This window comes from Neophocaena asiaeorientalis, unplaced genomic scaffold (assembly GCF_003031525.2).
Source record: "Neophocaena asiaeorientalis asiaeorientalis breed wild unplaced genomic scaffold, Neophocaena_asiaeorientalis_V1.1 scaffold134, whole genome shotgun sequence".
NCBI classification, from domain to species: Eukaryota; Metazoa; Chordata; class Mammalia; order Artiodactyla; family Phocoenidae; genus Neophocaena; species Neophocaena asiaeorientalis.
Genome location: NW_020185339.1, coordinates 12,509,681 through 12,531,351, shown reverse-complemented (window position 1 = coordinate 12,531,351; position 21,671 = coordinate 12,509,681). Strand labels below are relative to the sequence as shown.

The 21,671-nt window shown below is 36.7% G+C and overlaps 1 protein-coding gene across 5 annotated transcripts in view; it reads left to right on the top strand.

Annotated features, from left to right (window-relative positions):
• Window positions 1-494: 494 nt before the first annotated feature.
• The window catches only part of CNOT2 (CCR4-NOT transcription complex subunit 2), a 110,961-nt gene continuing 89,784 nt past the window's right edge, over window positions 495-21,671 (top strand). For 3 of the 5 annotated variants that reach the window (XM_024736976.1, XM_024736978.1, XM_024736974.1), the window contains exon 1: window positions 521-586. In XM_024736976.1, the coding sequence (XP_024592744.1) occupies window positions 582-586 (5 nt within the window). In that variant the 5' untranslated portion in view covers window positions 521-581. Of the gene's footprint in view, window positions 587-21,671 lie in introns of all 5 variants that reach the window. The other 2 variants (XM_024736975.1, XM_024736977.1) reach the window with 2 other exon arrangements.

The window sequence follows — 21,671 nt, the reverse complement described above, 5'->3', positions numbered from 1 at the left end:
GAGGTTTCGGGGGCTGAGGGAAGACAAGGGGATAGTGATCAGATCAGTTTCAGGTGGCTGGAGCAAGGTGGGGCCGGGACGAGGCGGACGTGGAGGGGGGCGGGGTGTCCGACACAAACACAAACACAAACACGTTTCGCGTCCCCAGGGAGGGCGGACCGACGCCACCTCATCATTCCCCGCCCCTGGAGCCCGCGGTCCTCCTCGGACCTAGGGCCCGTGGTCCTTGCGAAGCAACCCGGCCCCAGGGGAGCCGTAGGGGCCGCAGAGGCCCTGCTCGCTGTAACGACTGCGGAGAAGCTACGAACCTCCCCACGAGTCGGTGAGAGAAACGGTGGAGGCCGCAGGGAGGAAAGTGAGGGAGTGAAACGCTCCTCTCCAACCCGTCTCGAACGCGCAGGAAGCGGTCTACCACCCCCAACTCTGTCCCGTAGGCAATCGCCGCTCCCACCTTCCGCCGCCGCCTCGAGGGAAGTCGGAACGACGGGGGTCACGGCGGGGGTCAGAGGGTAAAGGTCTTGCTCCCAGCAGCCTCCGCGGTGGATACGTCGCCATCTTGGATCCGCGGGACAAGAAAATTCATGCGGTGAGTTTTTGGCAAATTTTCGGGGTGTGTATGGGGAGGGTGGTGGACGGGACGTAAAGCGTCGCTGTAGTCGGGTCGCTGCAGCGGCAGTTCTGGATCCTAGGCCGGGTCCCTTCAGCTGGCGCTGGGGTTTCCCCCAGACTCCTCTCCCCCGGGCTCCCTCCAGCGCGGAGGAGCCTTCGCCGCGCTGCTTCCTGGGGAAGAAGAGAAGGCGGCAGCGGCGGTGGTCAAGGACCCCGGGCCCGCTTTAGACGGCGCTGCCGCCTTCCTGGCAGCTGCCGCGGTCTCTGGCCCTTCACATTCTCTCAATACACGCACATCATCTGCAACTTATGTGTGTTTCTGTGTATGTACACGTAAAAGGTGGGGGACACTGGAGTGGCTAACGGGCCTCAGGAGCTGCCAGGCCCTTGGGTACAGAAGGCTATGGGTGGTGGAAGAGAAAGAGTGCAACTGGGATGCTTCCTCTGCTTCCGTACCCGGAGGGTGAAGCTTCCGTGGTCTGGTAGAGACTTAGTCCGGAGAATCCTGGGGCGGCGGAGGAACCCGAGGCGCCTCTGTCTGTGAAGTTGCTAGCCCTAGGTTTCTACTTCCGCCGGGGCCTCTCCACCTTTGGCTGTCTTGGGTCTAACTTAAAAGTTTCGCGGAACAAGTGACTGGGGTTGAAAGAGGCGCTCCTAGTTCTTAGTTTAGGCTCTGTGGTCCGTCTAGGAGAGACAGCCTCTAACTCTTGGTAACTATGGGCCTTGGCGAATACGAGTTTTTTCCTTTTATGAGAACACTTCCAAGGTCTTAGAATTTGCGTTTATTCCAGGCACTGTGGGTATATTACAACTACAAAAGTCTTACATACGGGTACCAACCTCTTGGAAGGAACCTAAACATCAGCTTCCTTCGAATCCTAAGAGATGCCTTCACTTTTCAACATCCAGAAGACCGAATGCAACACATTTTGTTTCAAAACTCTTGGTCAAAGAATCCTACTCCTTTCTTAATCTTCTGGACGGTTTCTAATAATTAAATACAGTGATATCAACCCTTAGATTCTTGGCGAAATGGTAGGAAGTACCTAGTTAGAATCTGTTCACGAGGGAGGCCATGCTTGAATTTAGAGTTCAAAGTTAAACAGATTTTCTGTCATGCTTGATTTTAGGAATTTCTAGACCTCTAGAATCATAAGTACAGCGTTATTTGCCTCTTAAAACAACATAAGTGGAAGTGATAAAGTAGGGGGGCGGGGCTTAGAAATTTGAAAATATCTCTTTACATACCGGGTTTATGTTGTTGTTTGGGAATACTTGGTATATTTGACAAGTTATTTCCCAAACGCCAGTGAAGACATCTCTTTTGCAATTTTGGAAGATAACTTTATCCCAGATTTAAAGGGTTGCTTAAGAATCACAGTGGACTGAAATGGCTAAATGGCTACATTCAGGTGGTTTGATGTGTACATTCAGATCTCTTTTCATTGAAATACTTCTTAATGGACCAAGATCTTTAGTTAACTTTGTATGTTGAACTCCGCTTCAGTTTGTAGTTCTCGTGTAATATTAAATCTAAAGGAAAAATACAAAGTGCATGTAAAAAAAAAAGACAAAACTTCTCCACTTCTTTCTTGACTTTGTAAGATCCTCATTTAATTTTAAAAAGGTTCTTTACTCTCATTTTTTTTTTCCTGAGGGCTTGAATTGCAGTGACTTCTGTGATTACTTTGTATTGTATTTTAGATAGGAATTGAGAAACTTTCACATTTTTTGGCATTCTAATTAATGTAAGCATCATTTGTTGGCAGAACCCTTTTGTTCTAAGTATACTGTATAGCGATATCTGTAGCCTAATCTGATACTCTTGGGGAATTAGAATTGCCTGTACATTTAACCAAGCAAGAAATACAACCTTTTAAAGATTTTTAGTTTCTACAATACTTTAGTTTTAAAGTAAATTTATATGGCAGAAAAATGAGGACAAAATGCATGAGTGATTTATATTCCCTTTCATTTTGAAGTACTACTTGATCTTAGAAGATAAACCTCAGAATGATATTCCTCCCCAAGAGAATTAGTTACCTGTGTTTTTACTTAATAACCTTGAATATTTAATTTACTTTTTGATTTTTCATAGGTACTTCACAGTTAGTTATAATCTGAAAATTCTCTTTGTTCAAAAGTAAATAAATACTTAGATTTATGAGTAGATTTCATTAGAAGTGCTTCTAACCCAGTTGTTTTGGTTCTTATCTCTTCAGCAGATACTGGTATTAAAAGTATTTGTATTTTGAAAGACCTTTACAGAATTTTTTGCAACCCGTGGGAAGTTAGAGTTTTACCCTTTTTACTCACAAATATGCTTCATAAGATTTTCTAATAATACAGAAAAATAAAGAAAAGGTATGCTTCACACCTAAATATGAAATAATGACTAGACATTATTAGATTGGTAAAAATAAGGTAACTATTCTTTGCTCTTTAAAAAGCAGTGTTAAACAGTATTTTTTAATTGTCAACATTTTTAACTGTAGGAAGTTCATTTGTGATGATTACATATTTAAAGGCAAACTTTCCATGTGCTTGCTTAATAGGCATTTGAGGACAATTTATGCAAACAGTGATACAATCTTCAGAAAAGATACTACTAAATAAGATTTTGTTACCTAGACTTCTAGTGGATTTCGTAGCACAAAGAAGCAAAAGAAACCAAGGTACCAGGTAGGGCAGTTTTAGAGGCAGAGTTAATCTGAGTTGCACTGTAATGTTTGAATAGAATTACATGCAATATTGGTATCACAATATTGATATCAAAGGATCTAGTGCTGTGACAGGAATCATTCTGGTTGATGATGCATGTGATTGTTCTTCCTTACTATGGATGATTTCTACCCATAATACTTAGAGGAGTTGAATTTCATTGTGACTTTTACTAGGTATTTTTGGAAAGATCTATACTAAAATTGGTGTCTGTTGTAGAACGTCTACCTTTGAAAACAAATTGAACACTAGGGTTTTAAGGTTTTAAAATTATTTTGTAATTTTTAACTTGGTTTTGTGCGTTGAACTTTTCCTTCTTCAACTTAAATACTATATATATATATTTTTTTCTTGTTGCTTTAGTTTTTCTGTTTGACATCCTTTTTTAAACTCTTAAAACTCCTTTCATGACAAGTCATGCTGATATGGCTTGTTTATTTATTTACTTTGTCTATACTATTAGAAATGACTTGGAAAAAAGAATTCCTAATATTTTTTTTCTGACATCTTGTTCTCTGAAATACAGATGATAATCTCTTGGTATTATCACTTGGGGATATGCTACATTATGCATTAATAAAATGGTTTACAATGTTTATTTTTTGGTAAGGCCACATAGCTTATATAATCATGAAATGCAAAATGAATTACCTAAGAGGAAAAAAACATAATTTTCCTTTTCTGGACACACTTTAATATTTTGTATATGATTACACCAGGGACCTAAGTCTGTTTAGATATAGCTAGATATTTTGGACATATCTGCCACTTACCCTGAAAGTTTTCCCTTTTTTTGCTTTCATGCATATGTTTTTATGTGGGGCTTGGAGGGGATGGTGGTGGTATTTTTAGTATCACTTCTCTGTTGTTTGACAAATTTCTTATCGTTCAGAACTACTCTGGTGTCACTTTCTTAAAGAAACCTTTCCTGATTTCCCAAATCCTTCTGCTGTACTGCTTTTTATTCTTCAAATTTCTATTATTGAATGTGTCACATGGTATTGTAATTTACTGTCCATCCCCACCGTCAACCTTAACCTCCACTGGATTGTAAGCACCTGAGAGGTAGGGCTTTGTCATTTATATTTACATTTCTGGTACCTTCTAAGTGCATAATACATAGTAGGTTATCAATAAATATGCAGTCAACTGAACTGGTGCCAAATTGTCATTTGACAGTGCAGTCACGTGTTGTTGCCCAGTCCACGGGTGGGAAACAACAGATTGGAGAAGGGTATGGGTAGAAGGGCATCCTGCATTCCTTAACTTCCTTGAATTGTTTTTTACAGTTCTGCTTCTTAATTACCTATGGGCAACTAGATAACCAGCTTCTTAGAAAAATGTGTGTGGAGTGAGTACAGGACTGAGGGAAGGATGTAAGTAACAAAGTGTTTCTGGCAGTGTTAAGGTCTGTATTTCTTGCTGTATTTTGTATGGCTAAGGTCATTGGTTGAAGGAGATACTTTGTGTTTACCCCATAATATATTTACAGTTGCTTAAAGTGAGCTTCTATTAGATTTGGGCTTTTTGACGTTAGATTCTATGTCCTCCTCCTTAGCCCCCACCTTTTTACTCTCAGTGCCTGACCTAGTGCCTAGTACAAAGTAGGAGTTCTCTAGGTTTTGAATACCATTCTCCTTGTGAAAACTGGATGAGATGATTTAATGTATTTTTATTGGCTGTCCAAATTTCCAAAAGCTCTAAAAACTGACTTTTTAAAAAAGCAAGTGTGAAGGCAAATTCCAACTGAAATTGGTAGCCTACTCATGGTCTATCTGTGTTAACCTGATTTTCTGTTTTGATGCAGAAATAGTAATATATTTGATGGCAAGTGCTGTCTAGGCCACCCTGGGAGGTGTTAGGTCATACGTAATATATATGCTATCTTAACTTTCTAAAATCTGACAAATTCCAATTCTGAGAAATACGTGGCCTTTAAGGGCTTGAATAAGAGATTGTGCACCAGTTTTGTGTCCCTTTTTTAAACTATAGAAATCAAAACAGTAAATGACTTAAAGAATTGCATTTAGTGGAGATGCTAACTTTTTTTTAATGAATTTATTTATTTATTTATTTATGGCTGCGTTGGGTCTTCCTTGCTGCTCTATTTGCAGTGGTGTGTGTGTGGGGGGGCTACTCTTGGTTGCAGTGCTCCAGCTTCTCTTTGTTCTCTTTGCCTTTGCTTCTCTTTGTTGTGGAGCATGGGCTCTAGGTGTGTGGGCTTCAGTAGTTGTGGCTCGCGGGCTGTAGAGCGCAGGCTCAGTAGCTGTGGCACAAGGGCTTAGTTGCTCCGTGGCACGTGGGATCTTCCTGGACCAGGGATCAAACCCTTGTTTCCTGCATTGGCAGGCGGATTCTTAACCACTGAGCCACCAGGGAAGTCCCAAGATGCTAAACATTTGACTTAAGATCTTAGAAATGTCTCATTTGCCTACGTATTTTTCATTGACTATTTTTTCTTTTTTTTTCATTGACTTTAATGACTAAAAGCTACTGAAGATACAGAGAGTATATTATTTTAAAAGAGAGTTTGTTCTAGTACTGGGAACATCAGTTTTTTCTCTGCTTTTAGTGAATTGAAAGGTCTCTCCTTATATGAAAGTAGATGAGAATGCACATACAGTACATATTTACTTTGCCAAGGAATGATAAAATAAGCAAGAGGGAGTTTTGTGTTCTGGCACTTTAGGTAACAATGAGTACACTTGGATTTTTTCAAACCTATTGATGTACCATTTTTCCATTTATATATTTGGATGTTGAAACATTACTCCATCTTGTATCAGCATCTGGACAAAATGTAATGACAGATTATGTAATACAGTGTGTTTCCGAGAGGAACATTTGGTTTTGTGTCATATCTGGCAGGAATGTGTTTTTGTGTTACTTTTTACATTGTAAATTACGATGCTTATTTTTTTATTTATTTTTTTTTTTGCGGTAAGCGGGCCTCTCACTGTTACAGCCTCTCCCAAACCCGCGTCCCCTACATCGGCAGGCAGACTCTCAACCACTGCGCCACCAGAGAAGCCCTGTGGTTGTCATTTTGATGTTAAGTTTTAAAATAAGGTTAATTTTTAACATTAACATAAAGATAGAACAATCAAACTGTTTTGATTAGTATGAAAATTAGTAAATGGGAATTTTGAAGGCCATTTTATCCTTGGATTGGACTCATCATCTAGTGTCTTTCTCACTTAATTTAATGCTACTCTATAGGGAAAATCCTGATTTATCAAATTAAGTAGATGTAAGTAGAAGGTTTGTTTTTTTTTTGTTTTTTTTTTTTGCGGTACGCGGGCCTCTCATCGTTGTGGCCTCTCCCGTTGCGGAGCACAGGCTCCGGACGCGCAGGCCCAGCGGCCATGGCTCACGGGCCCAGCCGCTCCGCGGCATGTGGGATCTTCCCAGACCGGGGCACGAACCCGTGTCCCCTGCATCGGCAGGCGGACTCCCAACCACTGCGCCACCAGGGAAGCCCAGAAGGTTTGTTTTTTGTTTTTAATTGATCATTCTGAAGATTCAGGATCATTTAATTGAATATGGAAATTTGAAAGAGAAGTATTAGGAAATTTGTGTTTCAAGTTTGACTTTCTGGGAGAATGCAACAGCTGCTCACATATTTTAAAATGATAAACATATTCATCAAGAAACACCAAAACATTTAGTAATAATCCTGTGTTATAGTGAGAGTAAGTAATAATATTATATTACAGGTACTACATTTTACACATTTACTTACTGCACAATTATACTTTGAAGTCATGTGCTAACTTTTTCTTGATTTAGTAGTGCATGGAATAGTGCTTTAGGGGTGTCGTTTTTATAATTTTATGTGAGTGAGTATGTCTGGCTTTAGATTAGAAAAAATTCAGAGCTATAGAAACTTTCTAATCTATGCACACTTAAGAGAAATTGTACATATATTCATAGACATGTCAGGCCAAACTTTGAGGTCTGTAGCAAAACTATTTAACCTGATGGAAGAGATAGCAGTCTCCAAATTTTAAATTTGATATATGATGCACTTTTGTGTTACGTATGATTGTGAATTACACATCTAAAATAGATATGTATGTATAAAACAATTATATATAGTCCAGTGCTTCAGGGAATTTGACCTCTGACTGCTATTAAGATGTTTCAGAGCATAGTTTGAAAGTGAAGACTTTTTCTTCTCTCTGCAGATGGAAAGTTCATAGAACTTGCTTGTTTTTGAGTAGACACTTTCAACTAAATCCTTTAATTTGAGTGTTTATTTTCTTCTAGACATTGCTGTAAGTGCTGGGTATATATGATGGTGAACAAGACAAGTTTCCGCCTTCATGGAGCTAACGTGTTAGAGGGGGAGACGGATAATAAACAAGTAAACACAATTTCAGAGGGTGGCAACTGTGATGAAGAAAAGGGGGATATGGGTACAGTAATTGGTTAGGGATGGAAGGAGGAGACTAAGTAGGATGATTGAGGGCAAGACCTCTCTGGAGGTGGCTTTTGAGCAGAAACTGAGAAAGGAGAAAGCCATGCAAAAATCTGGGTCAGTGTGTTTCCAGGCAGAAAGAATAGAAGACCCTGAGATAGAGTCAAGTTTTTCATGTTTGATGAAAACAGGAATTTCATCAGTAGTTACTTAGTGCTTTCTGCATAAATAGGGGTAAACTCTAAAGGGAAAAAGAAAAAGATGATTAAGATGTAAATCTTTGTCTTTCAACTGCTGAAAATGTTGTGATGGACCCAGTAATTTATAATACATTTTATGAAGAGTTATAGGGAGGAAGAATTATTTTTCATTTAAGAGGCCATGATGTTTTCTGGATCAGGTGTCGGGGGGTATCTCTGTATTAGTGGAAATTATAAAGGAGAGTAAACTTAAAACTTTCTTTGTGTTTGCATAGAATTATCAAAACCTCTAAAAGATTTTGTTTTTGCAATATTTTAGATAGATTTTTCTAAGAAGTTAATCAGTAATGATTTTCATGTTTACTTAGATTTCCTTGTACAGTCCAATAAATATTACTATGTGCCATACACTGTTAGAGATGCAGTGAATAATTCTTGAAGTTCACTTTTTGTGGCGCATGTTATGGGTACGTGCTAGAGTAGAACAACCTTGTTTGAGGGAGTTAAAGAGTTGGCTTCTGCTCAGTGATGTTTGAACTGGGTTCTGAAGGGTGATTTGGAGTTCACTTAGGTAGGGGAGGATGCAGAATCAGCATTGCAAATACAAAAAGTCTGGAAGACTAGGCTGGATTTAGAGAATGGCACAGTAATCTATCGTTCTTGATGCAGTTCTGCGACCTCATGAGAAGTTGACTGAGGGAATGAATTTGCCATAGTGTGAGAGACTTTTTTACATGATGAGGAATAAATAACCAATTTCTTTTTGACAATGCGAGTGAAAATCAGATTTGTGCTTCAGGAAGAAATTTTAGATTCCACAGACGATTTATAATTAAATTTACAAGCTTGATGCTTTAGTGTATTTCTAAAGTTTTTGAAGGATTTTTTTCTCTCTGTTAGAGAAATTATAGAGTTATTCTGTATTCATATTGGCAGGATTTTTAATTATTAAGAACTTTGAAATTCTGTAGTTTATCTTCCAGAGAACTTGTTATACATATAAACCAATGTCCATAATGAAAAGTTTTATATTAATGGATGGAATTTGTTATGTAAGTTTTAGGGCAGGCAGAGTTTGAATGTTGTTATTTGACATTATTTACAGGCATGAGATTTAACATTACTTCAGTAAATTAGAGTAATACCAAAAAAATCTAAATTAGCAATATAATCATTCATAGGAGCTTATACCTATAATATATTGCTAGCAGTGCATATTTTACAATGCTGAAGTGTGTGTGTTCTTCAAAATACTGTACATAACAGCTGTGCATTTATTTTAGGTTGCTAGCATTATTTATTATGACATTGAAAAAAAAAGAGCCCAAATGAATGTTTTTAAATAAAAAGAATTGATTCCCTAAGAATGCAGTTTGAGCAAATTACTACTTTGATAGTATGCATTATATACCACTTTTTCATAGCAAAAGTTAATGATTCTACATGATGACTTGGAGCTGCCCAAGTTGCCTAATTGTTTAGTTCATTTTTGACTAAATAAAATGGAGCTCATTATAACTATTTCCTATTAAAGGGAGTTATATTTTGCTGGAATTTTACATGATTTTGTTAAAGTCTCTGGTACTAACCAGCCTGAGTTGGAATCACCAATTATGCTTTTAATTAGCCGTGTAACTTAATCCTCTCTAAACTTCAGTTTTCTCACTCGAAAAATGTGGATAGGTAACTGTGTTTACCTCATAAGGTTGATATTAGGAATAAAGACTCTTGTGGGTGTTTTTGTTTGTTTTTTGCTTTTGTTTTTGGAGTGGGACTTGCCACTTAAATATGAGCTTCTGAGGCAAATGAGAATTAGCCACAATTTGTTTCATAGAGTACACCATGCTTTTTTTTGTATCAAATTTATAAATGTAAACAAGAAGAGTGCAATTTTGTTCTTACAGTCTAGACATGTTTTTCCTACGAGGAATTTTGTTTAGATGGTGTTAAGTATTATGTGTAATATTTTGGGTAGCATAGATACATTTTTTTTTAACATTTTTATTTCAGGAAGGAGCTTTTTTTTTTTTTTAAGTGTTTTCAACCATTCTCTAATGTGGTTTAATTAATTTATTTATTTTTGCTGTGTTGGGTCTTCATTTCTGTGCGAGGGCTTTCTCCAGCTGTGGCAAGCGGGGACCACTCTTCATCGCGGTGCACGGGCCTCTTACTATCGCGGCCTGTCTTGTTGCGGAGCGCAGGCTCAGCAGTTGTGGCTCAACGGGCCCAGTTGCTCCACGGCATGTGGGATCCTCCCAGACCAGGGCTCAAACCCATGTCCCCTGCATTAGCAGGCAGATTCTAAACCACTGCGCCACCAGGGAAGCCCAGCATAGATACATTTTAGCATTGCTCTATCTGAAGCATTTGGCATGGTGCATGGCACCTAATAGGCATTTAATAATTCCTTTGTTAAATGGGATAAATCTAATGGGAGAGCGTTGACTTAGGACTCGGACTGTGTCTACCACTTACAGCCTGAGTTAGGTTATCTATAGCAAGTTACTTCTCTATGCCTTAGTTTCCATTTCCTTAAAATTAATAAAATATCTTCTCTTAGGCTTATTTAGAGGATCAAATACAGTGCAAAACACCTGACAATAGGTTCTTAGCAATGTTGGTTCCTCTTTTCCTTTATACAGAGTAAATATTTCAGAATTCTGGAGGAAGTTCAGAGGAAATATTTAATATAGCACCTATAATTTACTTTTTGGAAGTTGAGAAAGGTCACTTATTTACCTTTGAGCGTGTGCTCATCTTTAATGGAGGGATAATATATTATTTTGGAAGACTACCACACTTGGATTCAGAAGATGGGTTCTAGTCTGGGCTCCATGAATTTATTAGCTGTGTGGCTGGGCAGATTAGTATTGGAGAACCTCAGCGTTTTAGTCATTTATACCTCCTAATGTTGCTGATGAGAACTGAGGTATTGAAAGCAAAATTGTTTGGCTAACTGTAAAGCATGTGAAATTACAGTAATGAGTCCTGATTATTAGTGGTTGTAATGAAACTAGTAGTTTCTTAAGTTGTGTGGTTCATTTATTCATTCACTCATTCAATTTACCTTGTGGTACTGCTGCATTCATGTGGTTTGCCCTTCATTTTTATTTAATTAAATACTTGGCTATTGGAGTGGGGAGCGTGGAAGAGTGCGGGGAAAAAATGATTCTGCTATGTCTCAGAGTAGGCAGTTAATACTTGCATATTTTTTTGCATGATGAGGTCCTGATACTTTCTGTGTAAGTGTATATAACAGGAGGTCTACCTTGTCTTCATTCCCTCTTCATTAAGCGTGAAAGATTTTGAATATTCTGGTTTATTCCTCGTTTTTGTAACCTGTGTTCTTTCTCCTTATTATTGTTAGCCAGACATATTTTTGTGAACATCATGCATGCCTTTTTTCCCTACAAATAAAATTCATTTGTAATTTGTAATTAGAGCATTGAGAAGTCAGTGCAGTAGTTTGAAACGGTTGTATATTCTTTGCATTGTTTAATGTGTATGAATAATTTTAAAGATCTTTTGGGTCTGAGCCTTTTGAAGCACTAAAATAAATACCATATAAGGAAAGTAGAATAGTACTAAGTAGCTGCAGTAGCAAAGTAAGGAAAGTGAATCACAGAGTAATGAATTTGGAAAATGATTGTGTATTGAAGGGAAAGGCATTGCTTTTCATGTCACCCTTCTAAAAATCTAGTTAGTGATGATATGTGCTTGTGAGTTCTGCTGATTGTGATTAATCTCGTACTGTTATTTTAAAAAGTTGCTTTCAAGTAAAATATGTTTTCCTTCTAAAAACATATAGTAAAACTCTAGAAACTGGAAACTTGCCACCCCCAATTCTCAGGTTGCTCCTCCATTTTTCATATATCTAAGGCAAATAATTTTAAATGGAGCAAAGACAACTCTCTCCTATCTAAAACTTACATATATAACTTATAAAACGTATAAAATAAACTCCTCCGTATCTTCAGATCCTGAACAAGATATGCCCCTTTATAATTTTTGATGGTTGTAATAATGAATAATGATTGTCAGGTACAGCAGTATGCTCAGGCATCAAATATTGATTTATGTCCACTGTGTTTATTATTCTAAGAAGAAGATGATTTGTTAGCACATTTTAGAAAAGTTTACAAAGCCAAAGTCTTTTTACTTAATTTGCTGCAATTAAGTAGAAGTCATTAGAGAATTCATTCTTCAGAATAGTCTACAACCTGAAGTACATGGTTAAATAGATTTTATTTTTATTGTATATGCCAGCCTTGGGCAAATAATGTACATGCCAAAATCCCAAGACATGGTAAAGATATGTATTTTTGCTTTTGCAAAATTAGACTGTCAGTTTTAACAGTATTTCAGAAATAGTATTTATTTCTGATTTATCAGTTGGCACAGAAAAAGGACAGTTACGTTCCTTTGATTTCTAACATTATTCAAATTAATGTATGGAGATTTGAATTTTTTAAAGGGAAGACTCTTGTAATAGAAATGATGTTCTTTTTTTTAATATAAATTTATTTATTTATTTTTGGCTGCATTGGGTCTTTGTTGCTGTGCACAGGCTTTCTCTAGTTGCAGCAAGTAGGGGTTACTCTTCGTTGCGGTGCACAGGCTTGTCATTGCCGTGGCTTCTCTTGTGGAGCACAGGCTCTAAGCGCACGGGCTTCAGTAGTTGTGGCTCGCGGGCTCAGTAGTTGTAGCACATGGGCTTAATTGCTCCAGGGCATGTGGGATCTTCCTGGACCAGGACTCAAACCCGTGTTCCCTGCATTGGCAGGCGGATTCTTAACCACTGCACCACCAGGGAAGTCCCAGAAATGATTTTCTTATAACCTATACCTATTTTGTAGTTTTGGATTCTTGAATACAGATATATATTATTGCAGCATACCAAGGAAGTAATACTGTTATTGAGTGGCTGAAGCAAATGCGAGGTTATGTGCTGAAGGAGACTGTGGTTTAAAAAAAGTAGTAATAATGGCATATACTTATTACAGAAAAAGTGGAAAATAAAGATGAGGAAAAGAAGGAAATAAAAATGACTTGCAGTCCTGCAAACTAGAAGACAGTTAACCTGGGCAAACATTATTTGTTGTGTCCACTGTTTGTGTGTGTGTGTATGTTTAAAAGCACTCCAGTCTCTTTTGGTTTTTCTCCCTGATATTAAAGTAACAAAAATGAATGTGGAAAATTTGGAAAATTAAGAGAAGTATAAAATAAGAGGAGGGATTTCCCTGTTGGCACAGTGGTTAAGAATCTGCCTGCCAATGCAGGGGACACGGGTTCGAGCCTTGGTCCAGGAAGATCCCACATGCCCCGGAGCAACTAAGCCCTTGTGCCACAGCTACTGAGCCTGTGCTCTAGAGCCCGCGAGCCACAGATACTGAAGCCCGCGCACCTAGTGCCTGTGCTCCGCAACAAGAGAAGCCACTGAAATGAGAAGCGCATGCACTGCAATGAAGAGTAGCCCCCGCCCACCGCAACTAGAGAAAGCCCGCGCGCAGCAATGATGACCCAACACAGCCAAAAATAAAATAAATAAATAAATTTATTTAAAAAAATAAAAGAGATAAAACATCCACAGACAACCAGTCTTTTCATTTTTGTAATAGGGAAATTGGGCTATACTTACTGATTTATCATCTCTGTGTTTTTTAAAAATTTACATCATAAGCATTTTCCAGTGTCATTTAGTATTTACCCAAAATATGATTCTTAATGGCCAGAGCATAACTGACCTAATGATTCCTTATTATTGAACATTTAATTTTATTTTGATTCTCCACTTATATAAGTAGCACTGTGATGAATAGTTTTGTATCTGAATTTTTGTTTACATATTTGGTTATTTCTTTAGAAAACACTTCTGTAAGTATAATTATTATTTTAAAGTACTAGAGGTACTTTCAGTGCTTATTATGTAATGCTGTGTCCTTAGTCAAATTACTTTTCAAGCTTTAGTGCCCTCTCCTGTAAAATAGGTATAATAATGATATTTATCTCAGGATTGTTAAGAGTGAATGACAGTATATGCACAGTGTTTACCTCGGCCTGTAGCATAAAGGATACCTCTTAGAGAGACTTTCCTCAACTGCCCTTTCTTAAGTAGGCCCCTCCTCCTGTAGCATCTCTTACAATTAATCATTATTTAACAGTTTGTCTTATTCCACCACTAGAGGATGAGAAGGGATCAAGTCAGTTTTATTTACTAATGTGTATTTGAAGCCTCATATAGGGCCTGACAAATATTTGTTGAATGTATGAAAAGTTATTTTCCAAAGCTTTTAATATTTACTTGCCTTACAGCAAGGCTGTGCCAGTTTACATTCTCAACCAGCTATGTGTGAATTATCTTTTTTACTTTATTGTCAGTGAAACTGAGTATAGTATGGTTGTGTAAAAAAAAAAAAAAAGTCCTAAATTTTGAAGGTGTAAGCTTATAATTTAAAAAAAGTTGAATTGTTTTGTTTTTCTGAAGAGTGAATCTTTTTATTGTGTAATTTGTGTTTTACCTGTTTTCTGTTCATATTCTTTATTGTCAGTAATAATAAGAATAAAAATAAGAATAAGAGTAAAATAATTATAATCCTGTTGGTGGTCCCTTCCTAGGCATCCTGTGGGGAAAAGTAAGTAATATTTCCTGTGGGAAAAAGTAACTAATAATTAATATTACACAAATAAATGAAGTTAGCAAACATAGTGGTACTGTACCAAAATTGACGACAAAGTGGCTTAAACAGGTTAAAGTGACAATGTGAAAGTTTAAGGAGATTTTTGTCTAATATACTGTAGCAACACTAAAAATGTAGCTAAGATGTTATGTTAATGCAAAAATCAGATTATATTTTTACTGTTTTCTTAAGCTTATGCTGTCTGGAGGGCAATTTGATATCCATGGATAAATTTGAAAAGATTAAGTGGTTTGCTAGTGGAGAGTATGCAAAGTAAGATTTAGGTACTTTATTAGATACTTTGTGTGTTATTTATTCATTCATTTGACAAATGTTTAACTCCTGTTATGTGTCAGGCACTGTTCTAAGGGAATTATAGTGTACAAAATAAAAAATAAAACATGGTTTGGCAGATGGTGGTGTGGGTATGGAGAGAAAGAGACCAAAGGAGTACGATGTATGTATGGGATTCAGATTTAAATTGGTCATGGAAGTCCTCCCCTAGAAAGTGATTGAGTGAGCCTGTGGTGAGGGAGCAATCCCGTGCATATTCAGGAGAAAGGGGTTCCAGGAATGGACAAAAACAAGAGCAAATGCCCTGGGAGAGGATGTTTTATGATTTGATGTATTATGATTGAAAAATTGCCGGAAGTCTATGTGGCTGGAGTGTGGTGGGAAGGGAGGAGAATGGTAGATGGGTGAAGAAAAGGTAGGGACTAGAGGTAAGTTAGGAAAGATTTTGTAAAGCCATCATAAGGTCTTTGGCTTTTACTTTATGTAAAATGATCTTACATATACTCTTCACAGTTGTTATGCAAAGTTTGTTGAATGCTTCTCATTTTTCAGTTGATTAAATAAAGGTTCTGTAGGACAGCCTATAATTAACTTCCCTAAGTTCATATAGCTAATGAGTGACAGAACTAAGATAAAAACTTAGGTCTTTGACTTCAAAGCTTATGACTTTTCTTTACACTGTTATTCTTCTTGCTCTAGTATATTTCTGGAGGCATTCACTTTTTTTTTTTTCCCCCTTAAACCAGGATCCATAGTGTGGATTCAGGTTGAGTGTCGATGCACACGTGTGTGACTGAAAGAAAAAAAAAAACCCTCAGAAAACAGTTTCCTTACTGCAAGATGCATTCAGATGTTTTCTATTATACATCATGGTAGTTTTGACTCACTTGATTTCATGGCCCACTGTTGGAGTCTGTATTTTGAAAATCACTGCACTGTTTCTTCTGGAATACCAGAAGTTCCATATTTATCTATGGCTCTGAATTATGCTAAGTGTGGCTTCTATGTTTACTTAAAAAGCATTTCTTATATCTATAGAACTAGCTCTTAAATTGGGAAGCAAGTGTAATGCAATTAGTAGATTACAAAAATATATATGTAACATTTGAAGATTCATATATGATGTAAATTCCTTGCAGGAAAAACTGTAACTTAGTAAGGAAACTTTAGTTGGCTGAATTAAATCTTGTAGTAAGAGGACAGGGCAGTTAAGAACAAGGAAGCTAATGCTGCTAGTATTACTATTACTGATTTCTGTCAAATGTTTATTATACTAAGATTTTTTTTAAAGCTCATTAATATGTTACTTAAATATTTTAGGAAGATTTAAAATATATTTACATGTATCTCCTATTAAGATTTTGCTTTCTCAAGGCAGGACCCATTTTCATTTTGATATCTATAGGAAATAATGCCATTCTTTTTCTTTTTCTCAAGGCTTTTTCTTACCATTCTTTTTTTTTTTTTTTTTGCGGTACACCGGCCTCTCACTGTTGTGGCCTCTCCCGTTGCGGAGCACAGGCTCAGTGGCCATGGCTCACGGGCCCAGCTGCTCCACGGCATGTGGATCTTTCTGGACTGGGGCATAAACCCATGTCCCCTGCATCGGCAGGCGGACTCTCAACCACTGCGCCACCGGGGAAGCCCTTACCATTCTTATTTTTAAATCAACTTTGTTAAGTAAGTTTATGTATAATACAAGACAGCCATTTAAGTTTTTTTAACAAGAGTTTTGACAAATTTATGTACCATGTAACCATCACCACAATCCAGATAGAAACATTCCCATCACACCCAGAGTTCTTATTCCAGGCAGTCTTCATTTGTAGCCACAGGCAAACCTCTGATTTGCTTTCTGTCACTGTAGATTAGAATTTTTTTTAGCGGTTTGAACAAATGGAATTGTACAGTATGCATTCTTTTGTGCCTGACATCTTTTGCTCAACGTAATATTTTTGCTTCCTCAGGGTTGTTTCATGTACCAATCACTCATTTCTTTTGGATAGTTTTTTGTTGTGCTCTTCTAACTGGGCCTAAAAACATGTTGGTTGAATGAATGCGTATTTGGTACAGTGAGTGTCCCTCCCTCCACAGTTTTGGTGCATTTCTTCCTCTATCATGAGGATGATCCTCTTCCAGATTGTGTGTTGCTAGACTTAAATTTATGTATCAATTATGTGAAGGTGTGATTTAATAGTAAAAAATGTTAAAGGTTTACAGCTAAATGACCTTGACATGAAACCTTGTCCTTGTTCTACCATCCTATACATACAGGCAAGTTACTTAACATTTCTGAAGCTTAGTTTCCTTTTTTCTAAATTGGAGGTAATTATACTTAACTTGAATATTGTTGAAGTATTAAAGGTGTTGTATATAAACATTGTATGTAAAGCAAACATACTAGGCTCTTGTAAAAAATAGGAGTGTAATTCAATGGTGTTTTTTGGGTGGTGGTGTCTAGCATCTCCTTTTTACCTACTTAACAAAATTGTGCCTACCCATGTAGCTGCAGTTTCGTATTTTTTATTAGTATTCATTAGTAGTTTGAAGAAACACATGTTTATGCTTACTAAAAGTTTCATCTAATGAAAGTGATTAAGGTCTTGATTAGTTTACTTTAGTCTGGGGTCCCCAACCCCTGGGCTGCGGACTGGTACTGGTCCTCTGCCTGTTAGGAACCAGGCCGCACAGCAGGAGGTGAGCAACAGGTGAGTGAGCGAAGCTTCATCTGCTGATCCCCATCGCTCTATCCCCATCGCTCGCTTCTTCCACAGGCTGGTGGCTGGTGCCAGAAAGGTTGGGGACCGCTGCTTTAGGTCACAAAATTTCTGCTAAGTAAAATTCTAATAAAAATAATAAGTCATAAAACTTTTTTAACAGCTTAGAAGGCTTAGTAAATTATAACGAAGGGGGGAAAAGACCAATAATATCAACTCTTCGTTATTGGTGGTTAATTATTTCAGAGTAATATGCTAGTGGGGAGTAAGCAACCAGGAAACTAACGTTTTTTTCAGTTACTTTCTGTAGTAGGTGCTTTTCTCATACCGTTTATTCATTCAGCAAAGTTTAATTAATGCCTGCTAGGTAGCAGATACTTTTCTAGGACATACTTTTCCACCTCACTTTTGTGGACTTTTGAGATTGATGATGATGATGGTGATTATTTTAAATCCTCTGTATGTTTGTTGAGTGCAGTAATATTTTTATTTGGCCTTGGAACTGAGGAGAGTTAATGTGGGTTTTAGCAGATTAAATCAGCAGTGTGTACTTGTGGCCAGAAGATAGTTTTAAACTTATCTAAATAACTAAAAGGTTATTAAATTTTATATTTTGACCATAAACATTGATTGTGCTTGTATCAAATTGGACTTGACCTTTGGAAAGAACAAATTTAAATGTTAGGGGAATAATAGTAGGTTTTGCTGCTTGTGTATGGTATGTAGAAATTTAAGAATAAGGACACCAAATTTTGAAGGATATCTTTTAGTTGTTTTTTCACTACAAAATTTTAGTTTGCCAGTATGTCACATTTTTTAAAAGTTTTTACAGGATAAGTCTAATTGATTTGTTGTCTTATTGATAACTGTTTAAACCAAATATTGATAACTGTTTAACTGCACAATCAGTAGGAAAAAGTTATTAGTTGAAAACAGGACAAAGGATGGTTCAGTCTGACAATGTGTAATGTAGAAGAAAAGTTAATAGAACAAGTACAAAGTGGAAATTAAGTGGGGTTATACGTGGTAAAAAAGTGGGACAGATAATAGAGTAAATTGTGCCTTTGAAGATAGAAAAAATGAGTTAAGATTCTTAAAAACTAGTATTCAGTTTTTAGGCATTCAGATAGACTAGAAATATCTTCATTTAGGTTAATCCTGAGTGCTTTATACCCCAAGGGATCAATGAAGATAGGAATGTGTTCGTTATTTCAGTATTTCAAAAATCAAACCTAATTAAAATTAGTATTCTTGGCTTTTTGTAAACAGTATATCAGTTATGGTAATAGTGGTCATTTTCTGTAGATTAAAATCCCTTGGTTAGTTACATGTGTTTAATAAAGAGAGAAAAACTATTTTATTTAATAAGATGATAAATAGGAGAAAATACTTTTGAGTCCTTATTGAACAGGTGAGCCTTTTTATACATACACACACACACACACACACACATATACACACATCTCATCCTTTGAATGATGACTTATCAATTGTAATCTCAGAAAGTAATTCCTATTACTTTTATCCAGTATACCTTTTGCAATATCACAATACTCTGTCTGGCTTAACATTTATCACTATCAAAAATCATTTCTGTTCATTATTTTCTAGCTACGTGAAAATTCCATGAGAGCAGGTATCTTTCCTGTCTTATTTTTACTTAGTATCTTGACTGTATCTCCAGCACCTAGAGCAATGTTACATCCCACCAGCGATGTATGAAGGATCCAGTTTTTCCATTTCCTCTCTAATACTTGTCTACTTTTGTGAATGTAGCCATTCTTGTGTGTTTGATCTCATTGTGGTTTTTATTTGGATTTCCCTAATGACTAATGGAAATCTGTTAATCTGTTTAAAAAATCCTGTTGGGATTTTGATTGGCATTGTATTTAATTGATCTATAGATCAATTAGAAGAGAGTTGACATCTTAATTATATTGCTTTCCAATTCTTAGACATAGTATGTCTTTTATCTCATCAGTGTTTCATTGTTTTCACCATACAGAACCTGCACATGTTTTGTTAGATTTATAACTATGTATCTCATATTTATGCCTGAATGTCTAATTTTGAGGAAACTATTTGGAGCTGTACTAGCTATTCCTAGCATACAGAAGTAGGATTTTGTTCATATCTTGATCTTGCTTTTGACCTTGCAAAACTTACATAGTAGTTCTAGGAGTTTTTTTGTAAATGGTTTAGCATATTTTACGCAGGCAGTCCGTGCCATCTTCAGATAGGGAAGATTTATTTTTTCTGTTTTTCCAATCTGTGTTTTTTTGTTTGTTCATTTCTTTTTCTTGCATAATTGTACTGCCTGGGACATCCTTGCCTGATTTGCAGTCTTAAAGTGTTAACAGCTTTTTAAAGTTATAATTCACATACCATGTTTTAACTCACCCATCTAAGATGTGCAGTTCAGTGGTTTTTAGTATTTTCACAGAGCTTTGCAAACACCACCACAGTTAATTTTAGAACATTTTTCTCACCTCAGGAAGAACTCCTATACCCTTTAGCGGGCCCTCCCCTTTTCTTTCAACTCCCACCTCCGCCCAGCTTCAGGCAGCCACAGATCTACTTTCTGTCTCTACGCACTTCCCTATCCTACACATTTCATGTAAGTGGAATACATGGTCTTTTGAGACTGGCTTCTTTCACTTGGCATAATGTTTTCAAAGATCATACATGTTGAAGCATTTAGCAATATCTTAATCCGTTTATTGCTGAAGAATATGCTGCAGTATGGATATATCCCATTTATTCATTTATCAGTTGATGGACATTTCCGTTGTTTCTACTTTTTGACTATTATGAATAATGATGTTATGGATATTGTGTACAAGTTTTTGTGTAGATTTTCATTTTGTGTATGTTTTCATTTCTCGTGGTTGCATACATAGTAGAATTGTTTGGTCAAATGATGATACTGTGTTTAACCTCTTCAACTGCCAGACTGTTATCCAAAGCAGCTGTACCATTTTTATTTCCACCAGCAGTGTGTGAGAGTTTCAATTTCTCCAAATCCTGGCTAATACTTGTTATTATTTGTCATTTTTATTGTTGTCATCCTCCTGTGTATGTTGTAGATACCTGAGTTACATTACCCTGGTGGTTAATGACATGAACATTTTTTTGTGTACATATTTGGCTACAAATATGTGTTATCTTCTTTGGAAACATGTCTATTCGGATCCAGATCCTTTGTTTAGTTTTAAACTAGTTTTAAACTAAACTAGTTTGTCTTTTTATTAACCAGTTGTAAGAGTTCCTTGTATACTCTAGGTACAGATTTTTATCTAGATATGTAATTTTCAAATATTTTCTCCCATTCTCTGGGTTTTATTTTTACTTTTTTAATGGTATATTTTCATCACAAACGTTTTTAATTTTGATTAAATCCAGCATGTTATCTTGTTGTTACTCATGCCGTCATGTTGAAGAACCTAAGGTCACGAAGATTTATCCCTCTGTTTTCTAAGAGTGTTATAGTTTTAGCTCATGCATTTATGTTTACAGCCCATGTGAATTAATTTTTGTATGTGATGTGAGAAAAGGGGTCCAGCTTGATTCTTCTGCATGTGGGTATTAAGTTGTCCCAGCACCATTTGTTGAAAAGACTATACTTTCGCCCATGGAATTATCTTGGCATCCTGTCTAAAATGAAATGACCATAAAATGTCAGGGTTTATTTCTAGACTTTCAATTCTTTTTTGTTGCTATATCTATTTTCAAGTCTGGAAGAATGAATCCTTTAACTTTGTTCTTTTTCAAGATTGTTTTTATTAGTCTGAGTGCCTTGAATTTTTGGAATAACTTGTCAGTTTCTTCAAAGAAGCCAGATTGTTTTGAGTCAGTAGATCAGTTTGGGGAGTATTGCCATCTATGTATTCTGGTCTTTGTACTGTCTTTTCCATTTATATGATTGATCTTTAGGTTTTTCAACAATGTTTTATAGTTTTCAGAAGATAAATTTTGTAGTTCTTTTGTTAAATATATTCCCAAGTATTTCATTCTCTTTGATGCTTCATAACTG